Genomic DNA, 24,346 nt, shown 5'->3' on the forward strand with positions numbered 1-24,346 from the left:
TAATTTTGTAAGACCCAATATATGACTAGGGCATTTGTCAAATTCTGGAGCCCAAGAATTATGAGGAAAGATACTAGTGGGATTGTTCATTCTTTTACTGGTAGTGAAGTATTTTTAAATTAAAAAAAAACTAATTTTAAATGGAGTACAGTTGCTTTACAATGGTGTGTTAGTTCCTGCTGCCACTGCTGCTAAGTTTCGTCAGTCGTGTCCGACTCTGTGCGACCCCACAGACGGCAGCCCACCAGGCTCCCCCATCCCTGGGATTCTCCAGGCAAGAACACTGGAGTGGGTTGCCATTTCCTTCTCCAATGCATGAAAGTGAAAAGTGAAAGTGAAGTTGCTCAGTTGTGTCCGACTCTTAGCGACCCCATGGACTGTAGCCCACCAGGCTCCTCCATCCATGGGATTCTCCAGGCAAGAGTACTGGAGTGGGTGCCACTGCCTTCTCCAGGTTAGTTCCTACTGCACAGCAAAGTGAATCAGCTATATGGATACATGTACGTATATATATACGTATGTATACACTTAAATGTACGTAAGTCCCTCCCTTTTGGACTTCCTTCCCATTCAGGTCACCACAGTGCATTAAACAGTTTCCTGTGCTGCACAGTAGATCCCCACTAGTTATCTATTTTATACATAGTCTCAATAGTGTATACGTGTCCGTCCCAATCTCCCGATTCTTTCCATCCCCTCCTTTCTCCCTGGGCATCCAGACATTTGTTCTCTACACCTGTGTCTATGATTCTGCTTTGCAAATAAGATCATGTACACAGTTTTTCTGGATTCCACATATATGAATTTAATATAGTATATTTGTTTTTCTCTTTTGGACTTACTGCCCTCTGTGTGACTTGTTCATTCTCAAGAGTCCTCCTAAGACAGAAAACATTACATACCATTTCACTTTATTCTATTTTGGAATGATGTTTATTTTTTAATATTATAAAACCACATCACCCAGCTTCTGTAATTATGGCAAGCTTCTTATTTTTTTTTTGCTATTTCCAGCCCAACAGCTATCATATTGAGAAAACTCTCATTTCTTTACATCTGTGTCTCCTTTGTTTCCCTGCATGTAGGATCATTGGTTCCATCTTTCTAGATTCCATACATATGTGTTAGTATATGATATTTGTCTTTCTCTTTGTGATTTAATTCACTCCATATAGTAGGTTCTAGGTTCATCCACCTCATTAGAACTAAGGAGAAGGTGGGATGATTTGAAAGAATAGCACTGAAGCTACATATATACATTATTATATGTAAAATAAATAACCAGTGGGAGTTTGATGTATGAAGCAGGGCACCCAAAGCCAGTGCTGTGTGACAGCCTGGAGGGATGGGGTGGGGAGGGAGGTGGGTGGGTGGGGGGCTCAGGGTGGAGGGGACACATGTATGCCTATGGTCGATTCATGTTGATTTATGGCAAAAACCATCACAATGTGTAATTATCCTCCAATTTAAATAAATAAATAAATAAAAACTATTTCATAACCATCTGGTGGCTCAGACAGTAAAGAATCTACCTGCAATGCCAGAGACCTGTGTTCAGTCCCTGGGGCTACAGTCCATGGGGTCACAAAGAGTCGGACATGATCGAGCAACTAACTCTTTCACACTTTCGTAGATATTTCAGTCCATACTCATTTAAAACAACTCTCCCTCTTTTGAACTCGTCTCAGCCCTGAAAGGAAGTTTTTCCTTCTGCCCCAACTAAACTTCTAACTATGCAACTTCTTCCTATTTCTTCTTGTGTGAAGACAGAAAGCTATTGGTCACCATTTCTGGTATAATAATCATTTTCAGTCATTGAAGTTTGTGATCAGTACCCTCTTTTATCACTCATTACCAGCTCCAAATTTAATAATATCTTTTCTTTAGCCAATGGACCATTTCTAGTGAGTGTTCAAACTGCGTGACTGAAGAACAAATTTATTTTTGGCAATATGGTTTTCTTGGGCTATGAGCTGTGTCCTGTGCTCTTGGCTCATGAATTTGGAAGAGGTTCTGTCTTATTCTTTAGAGATCAAGAATTAAAATTTCATGGGCTTATTCTTTCCATCTGTGGGAACAGAGTAGCAGAGTGTAAGCACTCTATTTCTGTGATATCAGGGGTGTTACAGAAAATGGGATTGGGATGGCCTTTTTTCCCCTCTGTTCAGTAAAGTTGGGTGTAGACTTGAGAAAATTTCAGAAAGAGGCATGGGATACTTCTTTTCCCTCCACATTGGCTGGGGTCATATTGATGTTCCCTATTTATTAACACAGTTCTTGGCACATGATGCTGCATCACGTCAGTCGTGTCCAACTCTTGGTGATCCCATGGACTGTAGCCCGCCAGGCTTCTCTGTCCATGGGCTTCTCCAGGCAAGAATACTAGAGTGGGTTGCCCTGCCTTCCTCCAGGGGGATCCTAGGGTGTGTGTGTGAGTCTTGCATTGGCAGGTGGGTTCTTAACCACTAGCACCATAATAGGCATCCTGGATGGCATCACTGACTCGATGGACGTGAGTCTGAGTGAACTCCGGGAGTTGGTGATGGACAGGGAGGCCTGGCGTGCTGCAATGCATGGGGTCGCAAACAGTTGGACACGACTGAGCGACTGAACTGAACTGAACTGATACTAGGCAGCCTATAATTGTTTGTTCGGTTGCTGGATTCATAGAAAAGTTGATCTTTATAGCTTGTCATAAATTTGTGTAAGGATGTTCTCACTGGAATATGCTTTGAGGTAAATCCTGTCATCAAAGAGAATAGGATAGCAAGGCTCTGGCAGATTTCATATTAAGTTTCCATTTCATTCCATTCCATTATATCCCATTCCATTTTATCCCATTCATCCCATCCCTTCCCAAGCCATTCCATTCAATTCCTTTCCATCCTATCTCTTCCCATTTTATAACATTCGGAATGTTTACTGAATACCTACTTTGTGTAAGATGCCACACTAGAACCTGGGGACCCCAATGGGAAATGAGGTAAAATACTTGTTCTGGAGGAGCTTAAAGTCTAAGGAGAGTGTGGGAGATTAAAAATTGCTTCAATTTTTTTCTACTCCTCCAGTTGAGAGGTAGAGATTAATTCCATCCACTCAAATCTGGGCTATCATCGGTAACCTGACTGGCCAATAGGATGCGGCAGAGGTGATGGTTAAACTGAGGCTAAGCCAAAAGAGGCCTTGCAACGTCTACTCAGTTCTCTTGGGATGCTTGATCCGCCGTGTAAGAAGTCCAAGTTGCTTAAGACTAACATGTTGGAAAGGCCGCATGAAGGCATTCTGGTTCATAGTCCACGATGAGCCCAGTCCTTCAGCCTGCCAAACAGAAGCCATCTGTGCCAAGGTATCAGACACACAAATGAAGCCATCATAGACCCTCCAGACCAGTCATTCATTTGCCAGCTGAATGCCACCCAGAGACCATAGTTAACACCTTGGGAAGTAGAAGACTCTCCCAGTTAAGCGCTGCCCAAATTCCCTGTCCACAAAATCAAGAGAGAAAATGTAAAGGCTATTGCTTTAATCCAATAGGCATCAGGGTGGTTTGTTACCCCTGCAATAGACAACCAAAACACAGAGGCAAGAAAATAACCAGGATTTAGTTAGAATTCTAATAAAAGGAGGGGCAAAGTGGATTGTGAGAAATCAAATATTTAGAGCAAATAATTCTGTTCTTGGACGGGCTGGGCCACTGCACCATCCCACTTTAGAGGGCATTGATTATGTGGTAGTCCTTGCGAATGGCATGCCTCGCAGTTGTACGGTGCCCAACGTATGCAGACATGTGGCAGTTTTGAGTAATGAGTGCCAGGAAGGTAGGTAATGCGGAAAAACTGTAGAAAGGGAACTTGAGCTTGGAATTGAAATACAAGTAGGTTTCATGGGCTAAATACAGGTAGGTCTCATGGGCTAAGTACAAGTAGGTTTCATAGGCTAAGTACAAGTAGGTTTCATGGGCTAAATACAAGTAGGTTTCATGTTCTTCACAAGGAGAAATAATACTCCATCAGTAGAAGCAATGTCAGCAAAACTTTGAAGGCATAGGAGCCTATGATGGGCTTGGGGCACAGTGACTGGTCCTTTGAGGCCAATATACATGGTATTGGGGTTGGGGGAGTGGATGGAGAGGAACTCCTGAAGCTGAGCAATGTGAAGGGTCTTATATCTTCATGGAGAGTCAGGAGGAGGAAGGCAACAGGGAGACAAATATTTCAAAGCAAGTGAGCAACAAATTCAAAACAGTATTTGAGAAAATTGTAGTTCAAAACCCCACAGACTGTGAAAGACAGTGTTTGTTCTTTCAGCTGCCTGCCTCTACTAGAAAGCTTGGCAAGTCGGTTTTTTTTTTTTTTTTTAATAGGAAAGTCTTAAACAACAGGGAATTACTCAATGATTCATTTAAAAGGATCATTAAAGGAAAATGGAGGCATGTCGCATCCTGCCTTCTTTAATTGCTCATTTATTATTACTGTGGGTGAGATAATGGTTTTGTGTTATTCTTCTAAATAGTGTAAAATATTTATTGGTAAATATAGCAGTGCATATATTAATGCCAGTGGAGATTTTGTGGCGTGTTTTTTCCCTCCGCTGATAGCCATAATTTTTACTTAAAGGAAAACAATATTGTGCTGATTCATTCTAGCTCAGAGCTGAGCGAGAACATTACGAACTAAGCATCTGTACGACTGCACTGTCTCTTAGCACCGGTGGAATGGCAGGATTCTCCGGGGCTGGCCGTAGTCTGTGAAATCAATTTCTTTCCTGTTTATTAACTCATGATTTGGAAGAGGACAAGCAGAGGTGTAAAAATGTTCTTTTCTCCCTCTTCGTGACAAACAACCTGATTGAAAATAGCTTTTATGAGTGAGGATGCTTACCATTTCATGTGCCTGAAAGTCTACGAAGGACAGGGAGACCTGGCGTGCTGCAGTCCTGGGCTCGCAGATCGGACACAGCCGAGCAACCGAACAACCGTGAAAGTCTACAGGTCGGTGGTTTTATAGAGTTGGTTCACAGCTTAACAACGTCACCAGTGACCCAGGGTTGTGTCCTCAGACAGCGGTGCCCCAAATAGGAAATAGAGTGTTTGTCTTGTTGCTTTGTTTTTGCTTTTCATGGTTTCTCTTTTTAAATCTTGGAGGATAATCTTTTCTGGAATCTCTCAGTCGACTTCTATTTGAGTTTCCTTACCCAGATCTGCCCTCATGGTGGTGTGGTGGTTTAGTCCCTAAATCATGTCTGACTCTTTTTGACCCCATGGACTATAGCCCACGAGACTCCTCTGTCCAAGGGATTTCCCAGGCAAGAATACTGGAGTGGGTTGATGTTTCCTGCTCCATGGGATCTTCCCCACCCAGGGATCGAACCCACGTCCCTTGTATTGCAGAAATTCTCATGCAGTTGCAGGCAGGTTCTTTGCCACTGAGACACCAGGGTAAGTCCCTATCTGGGATCATACTCACATCTTAACCAACCATTGGAAAAGGAGAAAGACAGAAGAGGTGAACTGTGGCCCATTCCCCAGGGAGGGGACAAGTAGAGTATGTATCTTTCATCAGCAGGCTGCTGCCCCGGGCTTGAAACAAATGGGATTTTCTGGGAAGCAATTATAGAAGAACGACTGGAGTGTGTGCAGCCAACTGTGTTGGCCACAGGTCAAACCAATTTAGGGGCGGTGATTTAGTAGATTCTGTACACCCAGATCTATCTCCCTGCTGGAAGGTACAGCAGAAGCCTAGGAGAGAGTGCTTGTTCTCAGGGAGCATTAGTGGGCATTGAACTAAAAGTGGGCAATCTCTTAGCTGGATAAATGGATCCAATAAAATATACCGATTATCTATTACACCTCAGGACACAGGAATGCAGAAATGAGTGAGACCTAGTTCTTGTCCACAGACTCACAATTCCTTTCACCATCTGCTTCATCCTGGAAGCAGCTTCATCCTCCAAGGTTGCCACACTCTGTCATGCTTCCCTCTGAGTAAGTAGGGCTGTGACACAGCTGGAACATTCCCCTTGATATGGTGCAGGGCCCTGTGGGGCTCCCAGGCACAAGGCCTTACTGTGTCTCCCATTTCTTTGATTACAGGAAACAGCTTTCATTTATCCTCCATGACCTTCCCTGAGTCCCAAGGGACAGATTCAAGCAGTTGTTAATGAGGGAAGGGAGGGGATGCGAGACCAGGGAGAAACAAACAGTCAAGAGCCACCTTGGGGCAAGGCCCTGTTACCCCATCAAGGGATACACACAACAATATCTTTGAGCTCTTTGCAGATACTGAAGAGCTTCCCAAGTGGCACTCGTGGTAAAGAACTGCCTGCCACTGCAAGAGATGTGAGAGATGTGGGTTCTATCCCTGAGTCAGCAAGATCCCCTGGAGGAGGAAATGACAACCCACTCCAGTATTCTTGCTTGGAGAATCCATGGATGGAGGAGCCTATGGACAGTGGGCTACAGGCCATAGGGTCACAGAGAGTCAAACATAACTAAGTGACTTAGCATGCACGCAGATACTGAAAGCCCCTCCAGGTCGAAGAAGTTAATGATTGGTGATGACAGGTGGCCCACAAGCATGTAGACCCCAGACTGGTTGGACCCGAAGGCTGCTGATGCTGACTCCTGCTTACCTCACTGTCAGCCCATCAGAAGAATGCCCATGAGTGATCACAGCCTCCTTGAACAACGGTTATAAAACTCCTCACTATCTTCCCAAAGTTGGAAACACATGGTTTTGAGGGCATTAGCTCACTGTGTCCCCCTTTGCCTGGCAAAGCAGTAAATCTATCCTCTTCTACTTCACTCAGAACTTGTCTCTGAGATATGATTCAGCACCCGTGTGCAGAGCAGCTGGGCTTTCAGCATCACTCCTGCCCCGCTTCTGCCTGATTTCCCAGATGTATCACTCATGGACCTGGTTGGGTTACACACCCCGTCCCTGAATTCTTCTAGCATCCACGTTTACCTTTGTCACAGTCCTTAACCATCCTGGGTCCTAACTGTTTGCCAGCTGTTCGTCTCAGCCAGGCCTGGAGCCCTGTGAAGGCTGAATGTGTTCCCATCTGTTTGTATCCCAGCCCAGTGACTGGAACATGCATGATTTCCAGGGAGCATTTGTGGGACGAATGCATGAATAATTGAATGAAAGGAAATTAAACATGGATCTTTTTATCCCTCTTCAATCAGTTTCCACTTTATTAGTTTTCCTCTCTCCCTTTTCTCTTTGCTCCTTTCTCATCACCCTGTTGCCTCTCTTGTTTTCCTTTTTGCTCATTATTCACAGTTAACTGATGAATCCTGCATTTATACCAAGTTACGCGATATTGCCCAGCCTTGCTTTTATGGCTTATCCCCCTCCCTCTTTTCAGAAAGAAGAGCAGTTATGGGGGTTTCTGCTGGTGGATCCAGACACATCATTCATTGCAGAGAAGGGACTTTGTTTTTTTTTTTACCATCAGCCATCTTTGGGTCCATTTTCAAAGGGCTGGATATTTTGTGATTTATAGTAAAAAATAGATATTTGGTCTTCCTCTTGTTTCTGGCACAGAGCTCCCCAAACCCTTGGAATATCCTCAGTGATGAGAGCAATAAACTTGTCTTTTGTTAAGTTAATGGGTTGACTTTTGGACCACATCTATGAATGGAAAGCTGACTGTCAGGAGAACTGACCATGTGGTTGGAGGGTTGGGACTTTCAGTCTGACTTCCTGGCTCCCCAGGACACCCCAAGTCCCCTTTACCTCCAGGGAAGGTAGAAGAGCCAGAAGTTGAATCTATAGACTATCTAAGGATAGGGGAACTACCTTGGCAGTCCAGGGGTTAAGACTCCACATTTCAAGGCAAGGGCATAGGTTCGGAACACTAAGATCCCACATACTGTTGGTGTGTCTCTCCCCCCAAAATTAAAAAAGAAAGAAAACAGGAAACTTGAGAGATGAAGTTTACAGAGCCTCCAGGTTGGTGAACAGGTGGAGATGCTGGGAGAGTGATGCTTCCGGAGAAGGCATGTGAGCTCTGTGCCAGTCCCCCGGACCTTGCCCTGGGCATCTCTTACATCTGGCTGTTCCTGAGTTATACTGTTTTACAATAAACTAGCAATCCAGAAAGTGAAATGTTTCTCTGAGTTCGGGGAGAGGATTTAACAAATTAATCACACCCAAGGAGGAGGTCGGTTATGGGAATCTTTAATTTATAGCCAGTGAACTGGAAGGACAGATTAACAACCTAGATTTGTGATTGACACCCTGAATTAGAGGAGCTCACTGGAACCCCTGATTTATAACAAATATGTTGGCCAGAAGGAGGGGTCACAACCTGGACTTGCCACTGGAGTCTGAAGTGGGGGTGGGCGATCTTGTAGGACTGACCCCTCAGCCTCTGGGATCTGATGTTATCTCTGGGTAGATAGTGTCAGAATGGAGATGAACTGTAGGACAACCTGATGGTGTCCAGAGTATTGTTTGTGGATGTGGGGGAACCTCTCCTACAATGGAACTGGTACCAGAACCGAAGACTAGCAGATTCCCTGGGATGATATATCAGTGGCTTCCCTAATCCTTGGTTCTTGTTCCCAGATTTTGGGAGACCAAAGGGTGGGAGAGGACAGGGAACACTGACACGGAGCACAGCTGTGCATGACATTTGTTGGAGGGGACTCAAAGAATGATGCCTTCTGTTAGCGTCCAGGGCAGCTGTGATAGGAGGCATCAGAAAAGTGATGCTGAGGCTGCCTTCTTTAGGCTCAGCTCCCTGTGGAGAAGCTCCCAGAGCAAATCCAAGTCTTTTCCTTGGTAAGCGTATAAACCTCAAATGTCTAGGGAACCCCAGGTGTCTCATCACACCTGGAAGATGAGTTAAAGTATTAAGTTTGGGCATTTTGTCCATAATGGACCTTTTTTTTTGCCTTGTTTGGTGTGTAAAAGCGTACCTTTACAATAGTATCTTATCAGTGTTCAGTGGTGACCTAAATGGGAAGGAAATCCAAAAAAGAGAGGATATATGTATATGGAGAAGTCAATGGCACCCCACTCCAGTACTCTTTCCTGGAAAATCCCATGGTGGAGGAGCCTGGTAGGCTGCAGTCCATGGGGTCGCTAAGAGTTGGACACGACTGAGCGACTTCACTTTCACTTTTCAGTTTCATGCATTGGAGAAGGAAATGGCAACCCACTCCAGTGTTCTTGCCTGGAGAATCCCAGGGACAGAGGAGCCTGGTGGGCAGCAGTCTATGGGGTTGCACAGAGTCGGACACAACTGAAGCGACTTAACAGCATGGCTAATTCACTGCTGTACAGCAGAAACTAACACAACATTGTAAAGCAACTATACTCCAATAAATTAAAAAAAATATCTTAATTGTTGTTATTTAGCCACTAAGTCATGTCTGACTCTTTACGACCCCACGGACTATAGCCCGCCAGGCTTCTCTGTCCATGGGAATTCTCAGGTAAGAATACTGGAGTGGGTTGCTATGCCCTCCTCCAGGGGATCTTCCCAACCCAGGGATCGATCCAGTGTCTCCTGCACTGGCAGGCGGATTCTTTACCGCTGAGCCACCAGGGAAGCCCATCGTGTGTGAGTATTTCCTCCCATTCTGTTGACGTTTCTTTGTTGATTGTTTCCCTGGTTGTGCAAAAGCTCTTCAGTCTAATGTAGTCTCATTTGTTTATTTTAATCTCATTGCACGTGCTTTTGGTGTCTTACCAAAGAGAACATTGCCAACACTAATGTCAGAGATTTTTTTTTTTTCTCCTGTGATTTCTTTGGGAGTTTCATGATTTCAAGTCCTAGATTTAAGTCTTTGACCTATTTCGAATTAATTTTTGTGAGTGGTGTAAGATAAGACTCCTGGCTTTATCTTCAAAAGATTTGAAAGCAGTATCTGGAAGAGACATCTGCACACCCATGTCCACTGGAGCATTTTTCATAACAGCCAAGATATGGAAGCAACCTAAGTGTCCCTCAACAGATGAATGGATAAAGAAGATGTATATACATACAGTGGAATATTATTCAGCCACGAGAACAAGAATATCCTGCCATTTGCAGCAACACAGATGGACCTTGAAGGCATTAGGTTTAGTGAGATAAGTCAGAGAAAGATGAATACCGTGTGATACCACTGATATATGGAATCTAAAAAAGCTGAACTTGCAGCAACAGAGAGTGTAATAGAATGATGCTTACGAGGGGTTGGAGAGTGGGGGCTTTGGAGAGGTGCTATTTATGGGTGCAAACTTGCAACTTATAGGTAAAGAAGTGCTTGAGAGCTAGAAAATTAACATATTACCATGCAATGACACTGGCCTGGTTGTTGAGAGCCTGGCCTGGGCTGTACTCTGGCGTTGGCATTGTGGATCACCACAGAGGTCTTGATTAAGCCCTCCCTCCCTCTGAGTCTCGGTGTTCTCTCCCGTGTAACAAAGGGGAGAGTGTCAAGGATTGCAAATACCCCACAGAGCTATGTCATGAGATTTGTTGCTACCCCAGGTGTCTCTTAAGAAAACAACACTTCATCCTTGTGAGTCAGGGAAGTCTTTCCATGTGAACATGTTAGTGGATTTCTGTTTCTGCTCTCTGTCCTGGATTGAACAATAATCTAAGCCTCCTGAAATTAGCAAAGGCTTTGCTACCTTGGCCCACAAAGCCCCTTTTCATTTGCCCTTTCTGCCTGAACTATCAGTGTTTTCTTTTGCCCATTTTGCTGATGTTGCCAGTTTCTGAAGGCTAAATATGGAGATAGAGCCCCTGAGATGCTTCACTCAGTGAGTCCTTTTCAGTTTTTATTTAAGGAGCAACCATGCAACGATTTGTTTTTTAAAAAATATTTATTTATTTGGCTGTGGGTCTTAATTGTGGCAGGTGGTCCTCTCTCTACTTGTGCATGGGCTTAGTTGCCCTGAGGCATGTGGGATCTTAGTTTCCAGACCAGGAATCTAATTCGAGTCCCTAGCATTGGAAGGTGAATTCTTAACCACCAGACCACCATGGGAGTCTCCCTTCAGCCATTCCTTATTGTAGAAAGTCCTTCTCGGCAGAAGGAAGCTGCCATTCCCATGCATACCCTTGACCATGCCACCTCCCTTCTTCTGCCTTCTTTCCTTTTAAAATTTTTATTTTCTATTAGAGTATACTTGATGTATGGGCTTACCAGGTGGTGCTAGTGGTAAAGAACCCAACTGCCAATGTAGGAGATTTAAGAGATGTGGGTTTGATTCCTGGGCAGGGAAGATCCCCTAGAGGAGGGAATAGCAACCCACTCCAGCATTCTTGCCTGGAGAATCCCATGGACGGAGGAACCTAGTGAGTTATAGTCCATAGAGTTGCATAGAGTCAGACGTGGCTGAAGCTATTTAGCATGCATAGTTGATTTATAATGTTGTGTTAGTTTCAGGTATACGGCAAAGTGATTCAGTTACATATACACGTGCATCTATTCTTTTTCAAATTATTTTCCCATTTAGCTTATTAGAGAATATTGAGTAGAGTTCCCTGTGCTATACAGTAGGTCCTTGTCGATTACCTGTTTTATATATAGTGGTATTATGTGTCAATCCCAAACTCCCAATTTATCTCCCCACCACCCACCTTTCCCCTTTGGTAACCATGAGTTTGTTTTCTATATCTGTGACTCTGTTTCTGTTTTGTCAATAAGTTTATTTGTGTCATTTTAAAAGATTCTACATGTAAGTGATATCGTATGGTATTTGTCTTTCTCTGATATATTTCGCTTGGTATGACGATCTCTAGATCCACCATGTTGCTACAAATGTCATTATTTCTTTATTTTTAATGCTTGAGTGATATTCCATTGTATATATGTGTGACATCTTCTTTGGTCTTCCCCTGTGGCTGAGTGGTAAAGAATCTGCCTGCAACGTAGGCAACTTGGGAGATGCAGGTTTGACACCTGGGTCAGGAAAATCCCTTGGAGGAGGGCATAGCAACCCACTCCAGTATATTGCCTGGAGAATCCTATGGACAGAGAACCCTGGCAGACTAAAGTCCATAGGGTTGCAAAGAGTCAGACACGACTGAAGCGGCTGAGCACGCAGGCATGCACCACATCTTATTTAGCGATTCATCTGTCAATGGACATTTAGGTTGCTTCTGTGTCTTGTCTTTTATAAATAGTGCTGCAATGAACATTGGGATGCATTTATCATTTCAAATTAGGGTTTTCATCTTTTCTGGATATATGCCCAGGAGTGGGATTTCTGGGTTTTATGGTAGTTCTACTTTTAGTTTTTGAGGAAACCTCCCTACGGTTCTCCTTAGTTGGCTATACCCTCACCTTTCTTCTTAAAGATGGCTATCTGCTTTCATTGTAGAACTCCTCAGACCGGGAGTCCATCCTGGCCATCCTCCAGCTCCTCGGAGATCTGCTTTCAGTTGGTGAGTAGGTCATGACCTCACTCCTCCTGTGGCGGACATGGGGCATGCAGATGCCATGTCTCCCAAGAGACTGTGTGGCCTGGGGTTTGCTCCAAGTTTTCTGTGCGAGACAAAGTCACCATAAGATGGATGTACTTTGGGCTTTTCAATCATGTCACCCGCCCTACAGTGGCCCAAATTTAGGAGGCATTTAGACTCTGGGTGGCTATTCTGTGACATCTCATCTCTGCGGCCAAGGACTTCCAGCCCTCAGTGGTTTGACCTCTCGCCTCCCCCTCTTCCCTCATCATGGCCCATTTAGAGAGCCAGGTGTCGGCAGCTCTCTCACGTAAGTCAAGTGGAGACAGGAAGACGAGGCAGGAGCTAGACTTAGCAGTGTGGTCAGCCATTATATTTTGAGGGATAAATGGACAGAAGTCACTATGGTGGCATCAACTGAGTCAACTGGGTCCCACTTCTATCAGCTCTTTTCCACCTGAAGTTCTTGGAAAACACAGCTTCTTGAGCATTCCAGCATTCACTTAGCTTTCACTTCTATGAAGCCAGCCATGTTGCATTAGAAAGACATATTCGTACCAAACAGAAATACCACAGTGAACGTCGCTCCAAAGCTCCAGACCCTCAGGTTACAGTTTCAGAAGGAAGGGTCCACTCGTATCGAGGTTTACCCTCAGGCTGTGCTGCACTCCAGTGGCAGGGTGACACCTCTTCTTCTGCATCAGGTACCCTCTGGAGGTGAAGCCCATTTGTTCTCTGGGATAGTTCTGACTTCGGTTTGTCCAGTGGTGTCTGGAACTCTTAGAATGAAACCACAGAGTTCTCTTTCTGAAATAGGTACTGATTATTGCCCCTTTAGTAGAGGATGAAAAATCAGAGAGTCTTCTTTGATTATAATCTCCTACCCTGTTGACCACCTTGGTTCAAGAGCATAGAGAATCATGTGAGTCCCCTTCCAAGATGAAACGTAACCACTGCCTTTTGGCTTATCCTGGGGTAAGATGGGGGAGGTCCTTCTTTAAAACTACTCTAAGGTAGAAAGACCAACATATTTTACCTTAGTCCAGACCTTCTTCAAAACTCCCTAGGTATATTATTAGGTGTTTGTTTCTCAAAGGATTACTCTGCTTGTTTCCATACGTCCCTCACATCAGTTACTGAAGGCCAGCACAAAATAATCATTAATACCACTCATGAAATTATTCTAGATAAGCTATCAAACTAAACTTTCTTCTATTAAGAGATGATTTAAACCTAATAGCTGAGGGATACTGATATTCTCACTTTATTCAAGTATATGATTATCAGTTCAGTTCAATTGCTCAGACGTGTCCGACTCTTTGCAACCCCATGAACCGCAGCACACCAGGCCTCCCTCTCCATCACCAACTCCCAGAGTCCACCCAAACCCATGTCCATTGAGTCGGTGATGCCATCCAACCATCTCATGCTCTCTCATCCCCTTCTCCTCTAGCCCTCAATCTTTCCCAGCATCAGGGTCTTTGCAAATGAATCAGCTCTCCACATCAGGTGGCCAAAGTATTGGAGTTTCAGCTTCAACAACAGTCCCTCCAATGAACACTCAGGACTGATTTCCTTTAGGATGGACTGGTTGGATCTTCTTGCAGTCCAAGGGACTTTCAAGAGTCTTTTCCAACACCACAGTTCAAAAGCATCAATTCTTCGGTGCTCAGCTTTCTTTACAGTCCAACTCTCACATCCATACATGACTACTGGAAAAACCATAGCCTTGATTAGATAGACCTTTGTTGGCGAAGTAATGTCTCTGCTTTTTAATATACTGTCTAGCTTGGTCATAACTTTGTACATCAGCCTACATGCATATTTCTTTACATGTGATAACAGGGCTTCCCAGGTTTCTCAGTCATAAACAATCTTTCTGCCAATGCAGGAGACGCATGAGACATGAGTTTGATTCCTGGGTCGGGAAGATGCTCTGGAGAAGGAAATGGCAACCCACTCCAGCATTCTTGCATGGAGAATCCCCACAGGCAGAGCAGCCTCGCGGGCTATAGTCCATGAGGTCGCAAAGAGTTGGACACAACTTAGTGACTAAACATCAGCAAATACATGCAACACAAGTACCCACATACACTGGCTTCATAGAGTCTTAGGAAAGGAGAGTTTAGGCTCCATTTATTATACCTGCTGCAAGTTCTCAAATATTTCATTATTTCTCCATTTCTCACCCGTCACCCCTACCCCTGGCCCCTTACCTAATAGCACAACTTTACACAAGATGCTTCATGAACTCCACACTTACTGTCTCTGAGATGAGATGAATCAACACTTGCTCAGTCTCTAGCTGTGAGATCTGCTTCCTGCTCCAAGGACAGGAGGGTAGTTATGTGAGACTCAGGGCCCCTCTGCTCGCCCCCTCAGGCACAGACCGGAGGATCCAATACATGATCAGCAAGGGTGGGAGTGAAGCCCTTCTGCGGACCCTGGTGGACACGGCCAGGACGGCCTCTCCGGACTACGTCATCCTCCTGCCGCTCTTCCGGCTGCTGGCCAAAGTTGGCCTCCGAGGTACCCACGCCCCCAGACCCAAGGATGGCTGGAAGGGTATCTGGGGTTGTTATCATGGGAACGATTGGGGAAGCTTTTATGGGAGAACAGAGAGGAAGCAGGTCTAGACACCTTGGTGATGATGGCAGGACCCGCCCCACAGGCGAGCACATCCCAGGTACCTGGGGGCTCAGGACTGGACCCAGAGCAGGAGTGGACTACCTGGGGCATGAGACGTGTGGAGGACGGAGGGGAGATATTCCAAGGAGGTTTTCAATCACTTTATTTTTAAACTTTATTTATTTATTTTTGGCTGCACTGGGTCTTTCTGCTGTGCAGGTTTTTTTTCTCTAGTTGCAGCAAGAGGGGGCTATTCTGCAGTTACAGTGCATGGGCTTCTCATTGCGGTGGCTTTCTTGTTGCAGAGCGTGGGCTCTAGGTGCTCGGGCTCAGTAGTTGTGGTGCATGGGCTGAGTTGCTCCATGGCATGTGGAATCTTCCTAGAGCAGGGATCAAACCCACGTCTCTCACATTGGCAGACGGATTCTTAACCACTGGACCACCAAAGAAGCCCTCCCTAAATCCTCATTGTGTTTAGGGCATACTCAAATATGTACGACCTTACTTAAGTAATTAAGTCTGCAGAGACTGTTTCCAAATAACATAACATTCTGAGGTTCCAGGCAGACATGACTTTTGGGGAGCCAGTTTTTTTTTTTTTCATTAATTTTTTAAAAATTCATTTGTTAAGTTTATCAAGGACTTCCCTGGTGCCTCAGGCAGTAAAGAATCTGCCTGCAATCCAGGATATTGGTGTTCAATCCCTGGGTTGAGAAGATCCCCTGAAGAAGGAAATGGCAACCTGCTCCAGTATTCTTGCCTAGAGAATTCCATAGACAGAGGAGCCTGGTGGACTACAGTCCATGGGGTAGTTGGACATGACTAAGCCATTGCTTAAAACAATTTTTTATTAGAATATAGTTGCTTTACAATGTTGTGTTAGTTTCTACTCAGTAGCAAAGTGAATTAGCTATATGTATACATATATTGCCTTTTTTTTTTGGCTTTCCTTCCCATTTAGGTCACCACAGAGCACTGAGTAGAGTTCCCTGTGCTGTACAGTAGGTTCTCATTTTAATCTATTTTATACCTAGCATCGATAGCATATATACATTAGTCTCAATCTCCCAATTCATCCCACCCCTCTTTTCCTGGAAGGACAGTTTTCAACTCACTAGTGATAGAGTGTATAATGTTAGTTGCTCAGTCGTGCTCAACTCTTTGTGACCCCATGGACTGCAGCCCACCAGGGTCCTCTGTCTATGGGATTTTCCAGGCAAGGATACTGAAGTGGTTTTCCATTTCTTCCTCCAGGGGATCTTCCCAACCCAGGGATTGAACCCCGGTCTCCTGCACTGCAGGCAGATTCTTTACCAACTGAGCTACTAGAGAAACCCAAATAAGTCATGTAGAAGTGGTGCTTCCCTGGTTGAAGAGAAGATGGGGGTTTAGAATTCTTCCCACTTATGCTCCACATCCATTTCTCTTTTCACATGGAAGACCCTGAAACACCTCCCTAAAACCCTAGGACCCTTTGGAGCACAGTTGAAAAAGCCTGGGCACCCAGGCTGCATGCAAATGTTACAAATTAGTCATAACAGTTAAGCTCCAATTGTGTGCAGTCTTAGACCACAGGGCTTCTTCCCTGGTGGCTCAGATGGTAAAGAATCTGGCTGCAATGCAGGAGACGGCTTCCATCTGTGGGTCGGGAAGATCCCCTGGAGAAGGGAATGGCTACCCACTCCAGTATTCTCGCCTAGAGAATTCCATGGACGGAGGAGCCTGGCGGGCTACAGTCTGTGGGGTCACAAAGAGTCAGACATGACTGAGCAACTAACATGAACACTTTACGCAGACCACAATCAAGAAGCGCAGTTCCTCTGAATGTTGTGAAGGCAGCAGCCGCTGAGGGCACAGAGCTCTGGGGGTACTCCTTCCTTTCAACGCTTCGAATTCTGCTTTGAGTCCCTTCAACATTTCGCAAACAGTGACTGAGACCCAGGCATCAGCCAGCTCCTGCAGGGTCACGTTCCAGACAAAACACATAGAAATCACCCACTGATCACTCAGCAGATATTGACTGCGTATCTCCCAGGGCTGTGCACTCTTCTAGGCCCATGGGAATGCCACTGTCACCAAGACAGATAAGGGGGTCTGCTCTTGTGGGAATTACATTCAAGTGGGGAAGGGCAGGAAGTACATAATTAGCTAGATAATAGCAGATGGTGACAAATAACTAGGTAGTAACTGGAAGGAAAAGAAAGGGTGATGTTCCTCTAAGATGGTGTTGACAGAGAGAGGTGACATTTGAGCCTCATCTTGAAGGATGAGAAGAAGTCAATGAAACAAAGAGTGGGCTAAGTGAACTCCAGGAAGACAGAAGAAACATGATATACACCCTAAATAGCAGAGTCTGGGGACTCAGACTTGGGTTTTAGGCTTGAAAGTGAAAGTGTTAGTCGTTAGTTGGGTCTGGCTCTTGTCACCCCTTGGGCTGTAGCCCGCCAGGTTCCTCTGTTCATGGAATCCTCCAGGAAAGAATACTGGAGTGAGTTGCCACTCTCTTCTCCTGGGAATCTTTCCGATCCAGGGATTGAACCTGGATCTCCTGCATTTGAAGTGGATTCTTTATCATATAAGCCACCAGGGAATCCCTGGCTTGATGCTTATTAGCAATGTGACCTTGGGCAAGTTACCATTGGGCTCTCATCGACAAAATGGGTCTCAGTATATAATTCTTGGGTCATTTGCTGTAAGGATTAAGCAAGGTTGTATGTCACCTGCTTAGCATGTAGGGTCAGAGGCTTGGCAAATAAGAGTCATGTAGGTTTTATAGGAGAAAGAGATGAATCAGAGAAGTGATTTTCAAGTTATAGACCCCGATATTACCATTGCCATAATTACATCACCACACCTTCTGCCATCAAAGACTGTAATCCTAGATGTTAGCATTCAAGCTGTCAGGGGCTGAGCTGAACAGAACAGCAATGAGATTGGCTGCTCATGAACGGATATCTTTCTTTTCTGATAAAGGGAATGGGTCATATGAGTTCAGTCACAGTCTCTTTGCTGGTGTCCTTTGGTCCAGAGATAAATATTGGTAATTGAGGTTTAGGATGTTACCTGTTTTACTCATTTCTCCCTGTGATGAATCTGATAGTGACCATGTTCTTGCTAACATAAACGTGGCTTGGGCATTGCACTTGGAAAAGGACAGAGATAAATGTGACAGGTGGCATAGTCATTTGTTATCCTGTGAAAACCAAGTGCATAGAATAAAAAGTACTTTCTATTTATTTCTTATGCTTATTCACTATTATTAAAATAATAATGACTCACCCACAAGTCTGAATATCAGGTTTATTTTGATCAATATTTTCAAGAAATCTGGGGAGAAAATTATATTTTCTGAAATTATGTTTTCACCTTTTATTTTAAAGTCCTCTATCATATAGAATGATGACCTCTTATATACCTATCCCTCAGATCAAACCATTGTTAACATTTTATCATATTTCCTTAATCTATTTATGTTTGTTTGAAATATTCTAAGGAAAATTAGAGATAGCATTTTACTCCTACACACTTTTGAGTGAATTTTTTGAAGAGAGACATTTTCTTATATAATCACAATACCAGAATCACAAATCTAGCAAATTAACAAGACATGCATATTTATATTCATTCTAGTTTCTCTAAAATGTTCTCAGCGTGCCTTTTACAGACATGCTCAGGGAAGGATCCAATCAAGGTCCACACACTACATTTGAATTTATGTAACTTGTTGTTTAGTTGCTAAGTTGTGTCTGACTCTTTGCAACTCACTGGATTATAGCCTGCCAGGCTCCTCTGTCTATGGGGATTCTCCAGGCAATAATACTGGAGTGGGTTGCCATTTCCTTCTCCAGGGAATCTTCCCAACCTGGGGCTCAAACCCACATGTCCTGCAATGCAGGCAGATTCTTCACCACTGAGCCACCAGGGAAGCCCAAGTTATGTCACTTGAGTATCCTTGATTCTAAAACTGTCTTAGAGAAATAAATTTATACCCAACTAACATCTAGCTCATGTTTGAGAACAACCAGAAGCATTCTTACATACAGGGGATAAGAGTCATACAACCCACAAGGCACATGTAAATAATACTTGAAGAATAATGGACCATATGAGTACCCTTGATGGGCTCTTTGGAGCCATCTGGTTCTAATGGAGACATATTTATTAGCATTTTCTACTAGATCTGAAAAGTCTCATTTCCATGACAATCCTCTTCCCTCCACCGTCTTTACTGTCCTCTCCCCCATGTAGTATACAACTGTCAGAATTAATGTGCAACACAACAAAGATGGATTGATATGTGTTCACAGATAAAAAGTTTGGACAGAAGGCACTGGAATTGGAAGCACTTGATGTGACATTGATTCTGGCCAGGAAAAACCTATGCCACAGCCAGAACCTCCTCCACTGTCTCTGGGCTCTGCGTGTGTTCGCCTCTAGTGGTAAGCAACTCAACTGTGGCTCTCTGGAGGGCTTCCAGATCTGGACTGGAGCACCTAGAAACCATTTGGGAGTATGGTTGGAAGGAGGGCTTGGGTGGAGGACAGATGTAATCCCAACAAGATAAATAAACCATGAGGATCCTCATATTCTAGAGACTGTAGAGGTGAGAAGTTATTTCTTTGTCTCCTCCTCAGCTGTGGAAAACTCTTTTTTTTTTTTTTCCTTTTATTTATTTTTAATTGAAGGATAATTGCTTTATAGTATTGTGTTGGTTTCTGCCAAACATCAGCATGAATAAGTCATAGGTATACAATATGTCCCCTCCCTCTTGAACCTCCCTCCCACCTCCCTCCCCATCCCACCCCTGTAGGCTGTTTCAGAGCCCTGGTTTGAGTTCCCTGAGACATACAGCAAATTCCCATTGGCTATCTATTTTACATATGACGATGTATGTTTCTATGTTACTCTCTCTGTACATGCCACCCTCTCCTCCCCCCGTACCCCCACCCCGTGTCATAAATGTGTTCTCTATGTCAGTGTCCATGGAGAACTCTTGAATCAGTTCTTGAAATGAAAGGTCCATAATGTTTTCCCTTGGGAGCTACTTGTTTTAGCACTCTACATTTCTCTGTCAGTACTACAAGGTGAAAAAAACCTATTCCAGGGGAAAGCAGACTTTATTGAGTCCTTACATCCAAGGCACAGTGCAATGTGTTACAGCTGTCAAGAGCAGCCCTCACATCACAAATCTCTCCACTGTGTCCCTGAAGTCACGCATGCATCATGACATCCTTTACCCAAGTTTATCTCCCAATGTGTCTTAAAATGGTCCTTCAGGTAATTTGATATATCATAGTAGAAGTGTTGATGTTGTTTGCCATCTCCTAATTTGGATTATTTCTGAGTATTGTTAACAATCCTGTATGTAGACTTAGCATTTGATAGCTAAGAAGAAGAAAAGGAAGCTTAGGAGAGTGAAGAAATTGCTTGAGTTTATACAGATAAGTCATGAGGGCTGAGTTTCTAACTGCAAAAGTCATGTTTATTCTACTCTCCACACAGAGACAGTTCTTATTAATAGATTATATTCTGTACCACCTATTTCAGTATAATGAACATAGACTTTTATTTCTCTTTTCTAAGCTCCTTTCCTGCAGAAAGAAAAGTGGCAATTATTTAGATATAATACTCTCTAGAGGAAAGAACGTGAGCTTAGAGCCAAGAAGACCTGAGCTTGACTCTGATTTCATTTCTTAAGAGTCATATGACATGGGCACTTAACTTGTTTAACCTCAGTTTCTTCCTTTGTAAAGTCAGAGTTGTAATAAGACCTCATAGACTTGGTGGATGGGTGAGTAAGATCATGTTCACGGGTAAGCTCATCACATAACAGTTGCTAAGTAAGTGTTTTGCTTCTCTGCTTTCCTCTTTTCCCTCGGTCCTATGAGATAATAGGAAGCATGCCCATACAGGGAATTAATAGGTGACCTTTTCTGTAACTAGCCTCAGAACTACCAAAATAGTAGGGACATGTTTTATTGGTTAATTTCATGAATAAGCATGGTGTGTGCGTGTGTGTACTTGTGTGTGTGCTCAGTCACTCAGTTATGTCCGACTCTTTGGACTGTGACCCACGAGGCTCCTCTGTCCATGGAATTCTCCAGGCAAGAATACCAGAGGGCATTGCTATTTCCTACTCCAGAAGATCTTCCTGATCCAGGGATTGAACCCTCATCTTACCATTGAAACACCTTGGAAGTGAATAAGCGTGGAGGGCCCATCAAAAGACAGTATTTCTAGGGAAAAATCAGATAGATGCTTGACTCCATGTTCACAGACAGAATCTCCATTCACACTCATATATATTGACTAGATAATCAGACAATATTTCAGAGAGGTTAAAAGAATATATCCAAATCAATGTCTAAAAAAAGGAAATTCTAAATGAGAGGCTGTGGCTTTGCATAAAGGACAACTCTTATTGATGAGTAGGCAGAAGGTATGCCATTCCCATTTTGAGCTTGCCAGCAGCATGAGATTTGAGATATCTTATTTTGGTTTTGTAGCAGGGGTTCCCAACCTCTGGGATCTAACGCCTGATGATCTGAGGTGGAGCTGATGTAATAATAATAGAAATAAAGGGCACAATAAATGTAATGCACTTGAATCATCCCCAAAGCATCCCCCACTCCAGTCTGTAGAAAAATTATCTTCCACAAAATTGCTACCTGGTGCTGAAAAGTTTGGGGACCACTGTTGTAAAGAATAGTTAAAATGAATAGCCTACTCTCATTATATACATTGATTATAGAGATCTTGAAGAATTCCTTCAGCAGGGAGCTCTGAAAAATGCGGAAATTTGCCTATGGATATGAAGAAGTGGCCATTTGTCTCCTATTCCAAGACAACACTTATTGTACAAACTATTTCATAAGATATTTAAAAAATATATGATCAGTCTCTACACATTAACTTTACTAACGAGAGGCAAGCAGAGTTCATGAAGCCCATGGATTGCTGTCTCTTGGGTGAATTGTTAGCCACTATCGAATGTTCCAGCAAGTTTTCTAAATAGTTCCTATCTGCAAAAGAAGTTGGCTGGAACCAGAATGGCTCTCTGACAGCCAGCAAACCCTTCACCAGCTTTCACTTGGCCAATGGGGATGTTTATAGACCTGCCAGAGGTCTAACCTTGGGCAGTCATCCAGCATGGAAGAAATTAGTGAGGATTTTTTATTGTTATTCTCTCTCAATTCCAAGTTGAAAGCCTTCCATGCTAGAATTCACGCTCTTAAAACTATTTCCTCCCTAACTGTACTTAATACTAGAGTTTTGCTGAATTATTTGCCAGGAGTTTACTCCAGCATGTTTTCCCAACTTAGAAGTAAAGACTGGGTAGCCATGGGAGTGGAAGATTGATGGACAGAACTTGGATGCCAAATTCTTGAATTTTGATCCAGGCAGTGACTGCCTGTACTAGCCTCAGGAGGAATGGATGCACAGGGGATGTTCCAGGAATACACACTTCTCGTGGTAACTAAGACATCAGCCTCAGTCTCTCTCTGGTGGACTGTACTGGGATGAACTATATTAGAGACTCCAGTTTTCCATTTTTTTATCCTTTCCTGAGGCTTGGAGCAAGCCAGGATAAGCCTCCCTTGATTCTCCCTCTTTGCTTCTCCATGACCCCCTTGCTACCATTCATATTTCCTGGAACAAAGCTGGCCCAAAGCACAAGGCATTCCTAGGTTTTAGTATGTTACTGAAAATGGGGTCCAGCTTCTTGCCACTCAAAAGCCCTTAAAGAGACCAGGTTGGGGGAAAGGAAAGTTTGCTTTATTTTGGATGCTGGCAACCAGACGGGGAGGGTAGATGCCAGTCCAACGATCGACTCCGTGCCCTCCTCCACACCTCCCACACCAACAGTCAGGGGTCAAGAGCTTTTATAGGCTGAGGGAGGGGACTACATGCAGAAGCAGCACGGTTGGCTCTAACGGCCACCTTGAAACTGGTCATCAGTGGTCCCATCAGGGTCATCTTGATGGTTTTAAGTACAGTTACTCTTTAGTTCCAGGTTCAGTTTGTTTCCATTTCTTTGAGGCCAACTCTGGGAATTGTGGCAGCTTATGTCATGGCTACAGTCTGCTCATCATGTACTTAACTTCTTCCACCTGGTGGGAATTTCAGTATCTACAAGACAGCTTACAGGATATGACTCAGTATATTATCACTAGCTCTTGAGAAGGAACGAAAAATCCTTGACTTTGCTTATTGACTGAACTATTATTATTTGGTTTCCTTTGATAGCTTGACTTTGCTGCTGCATTTTCTCACATTTCTGATTAAATTTTTTCTTTGGTTAAAGTTTTTCTATAGACAGAAGAGTGTGTGTGGGGGGAGGGGGGCGGGCGGCAAGGACCATAGGATCCTGCTCTGTTTCACAAGAACAGTGCGGTAAAGGGAAAAAAAAAAAAAGTCACACCTTGGAAGATAACCTTCTTTCCTTCTCCTAATTGAACATTTTGCCCCAAGCCAAACTGATTCCATTTTGTATCCTGTGGATTCCTCTTATTTTTTGATGTGACCAGAGCTCTTCCTAAAGTGAGCTGAGTGGAGTGGGGTGCTGGGGATATTGTGGAGAAGCTGGAGCATCATTGGAGATGAGAGTGGCATCCAGAGATTTTGTATCCAAAATACTTACCTGAAGCTGCCAGGTTGACCAGATACCCCTTTGAGTCTCTTTCTGTTATTCAGATCTCTCACTATGTTTCTCTAACCATCCACTTGGACAAAAAGACAAAGATTTCTGGTAATTACCTCTGAGAAGGACCAACTAATGGATAGAAGCATAGTCAAGCCATAGCCTCAGTGTTGGGAAATCCGAATGCCAAAGTAGGAGAATTTGGATTTGGCATGGAACAGAAAGGGTGCTATCTTTTTTATTAAGTTGTTCCTTAAAGTTTTAAAGAAGTGAATCCAAGTTGTACTCACCCTTAACCTATCCACTTGTGACTTTTCTTCATTGTAAATTCTCCAAACAGTAAAATGTACCCAAGAAAGTGTTTCTTAAGGTGCTGGCTGTGTGTGTGTGTGCGCGCACGCACATGTGAATGTCATTTTGTCTGTGTGTGCATGCATATGTGTGTGCGTGCATGTATGTATCATCTGGGAAGTTGGTAGTGGGTGAAACAGCTTGATCTGAAGTTGCCAGAAAGCCAAAGGTCTACTTAAAGAGAAATCTGCTGCTCAGCAATTACCTTGACTATTCTGATTAAAAATACAATGGATTCCACATATATGCATTAATACACAATATTTGCTTTTTCTCATTTTGACTTGCTTCAGTCTGGATACCAAGGAGGAAAAG

The 24,346-nt window shown here is 43.7% G+C and overlaps 1 protein-coding gene across 1 annotated transcript in view; it reads left to right on the forward strand.

Moving 5' to 3' along the window:
• Positions 1-24,346, forward strand: part of AGBL1 (AGBL carboxypeptidase 1) — a 939,272-nt gene that overhangs the window by 59,595 nt on the left and 855,331 nt on the right. The window contains exons 2-4 of the mRNA XM_015459153.2: positions 12,330-12,393; positions 14,794-14,940; positions 19,347-19,478. Coding sequence (XP_015314639.2) covers positions 12,330-12,393; positions 14,794-14,940; positions 19,347-19,478 — 343 coding nt within the window. The remainder of the gene's footprint in view (positions 1-12,329; positions 12,394-14,793; positions 14,941-19,346; positions 19,479-24,346) is intronic.

The sequence above is a fragment of the Bos taurus genome, chromosome 21 (genome assembly GCF_002263795.3).
Source record: "Bos taurus isolate L1 Dominette 01449 registration number 42190680 breed Hereford chromosome 21, ARS-UCD2.0, whole genome shotgun sequence".
Classification (NCBI taxonomy): domain Eukaryota; kingdom Metazoa; phylum Chordata; class Mammalia; order Artiodactyla; family Bovidae; genus Bos; species Bos taurus.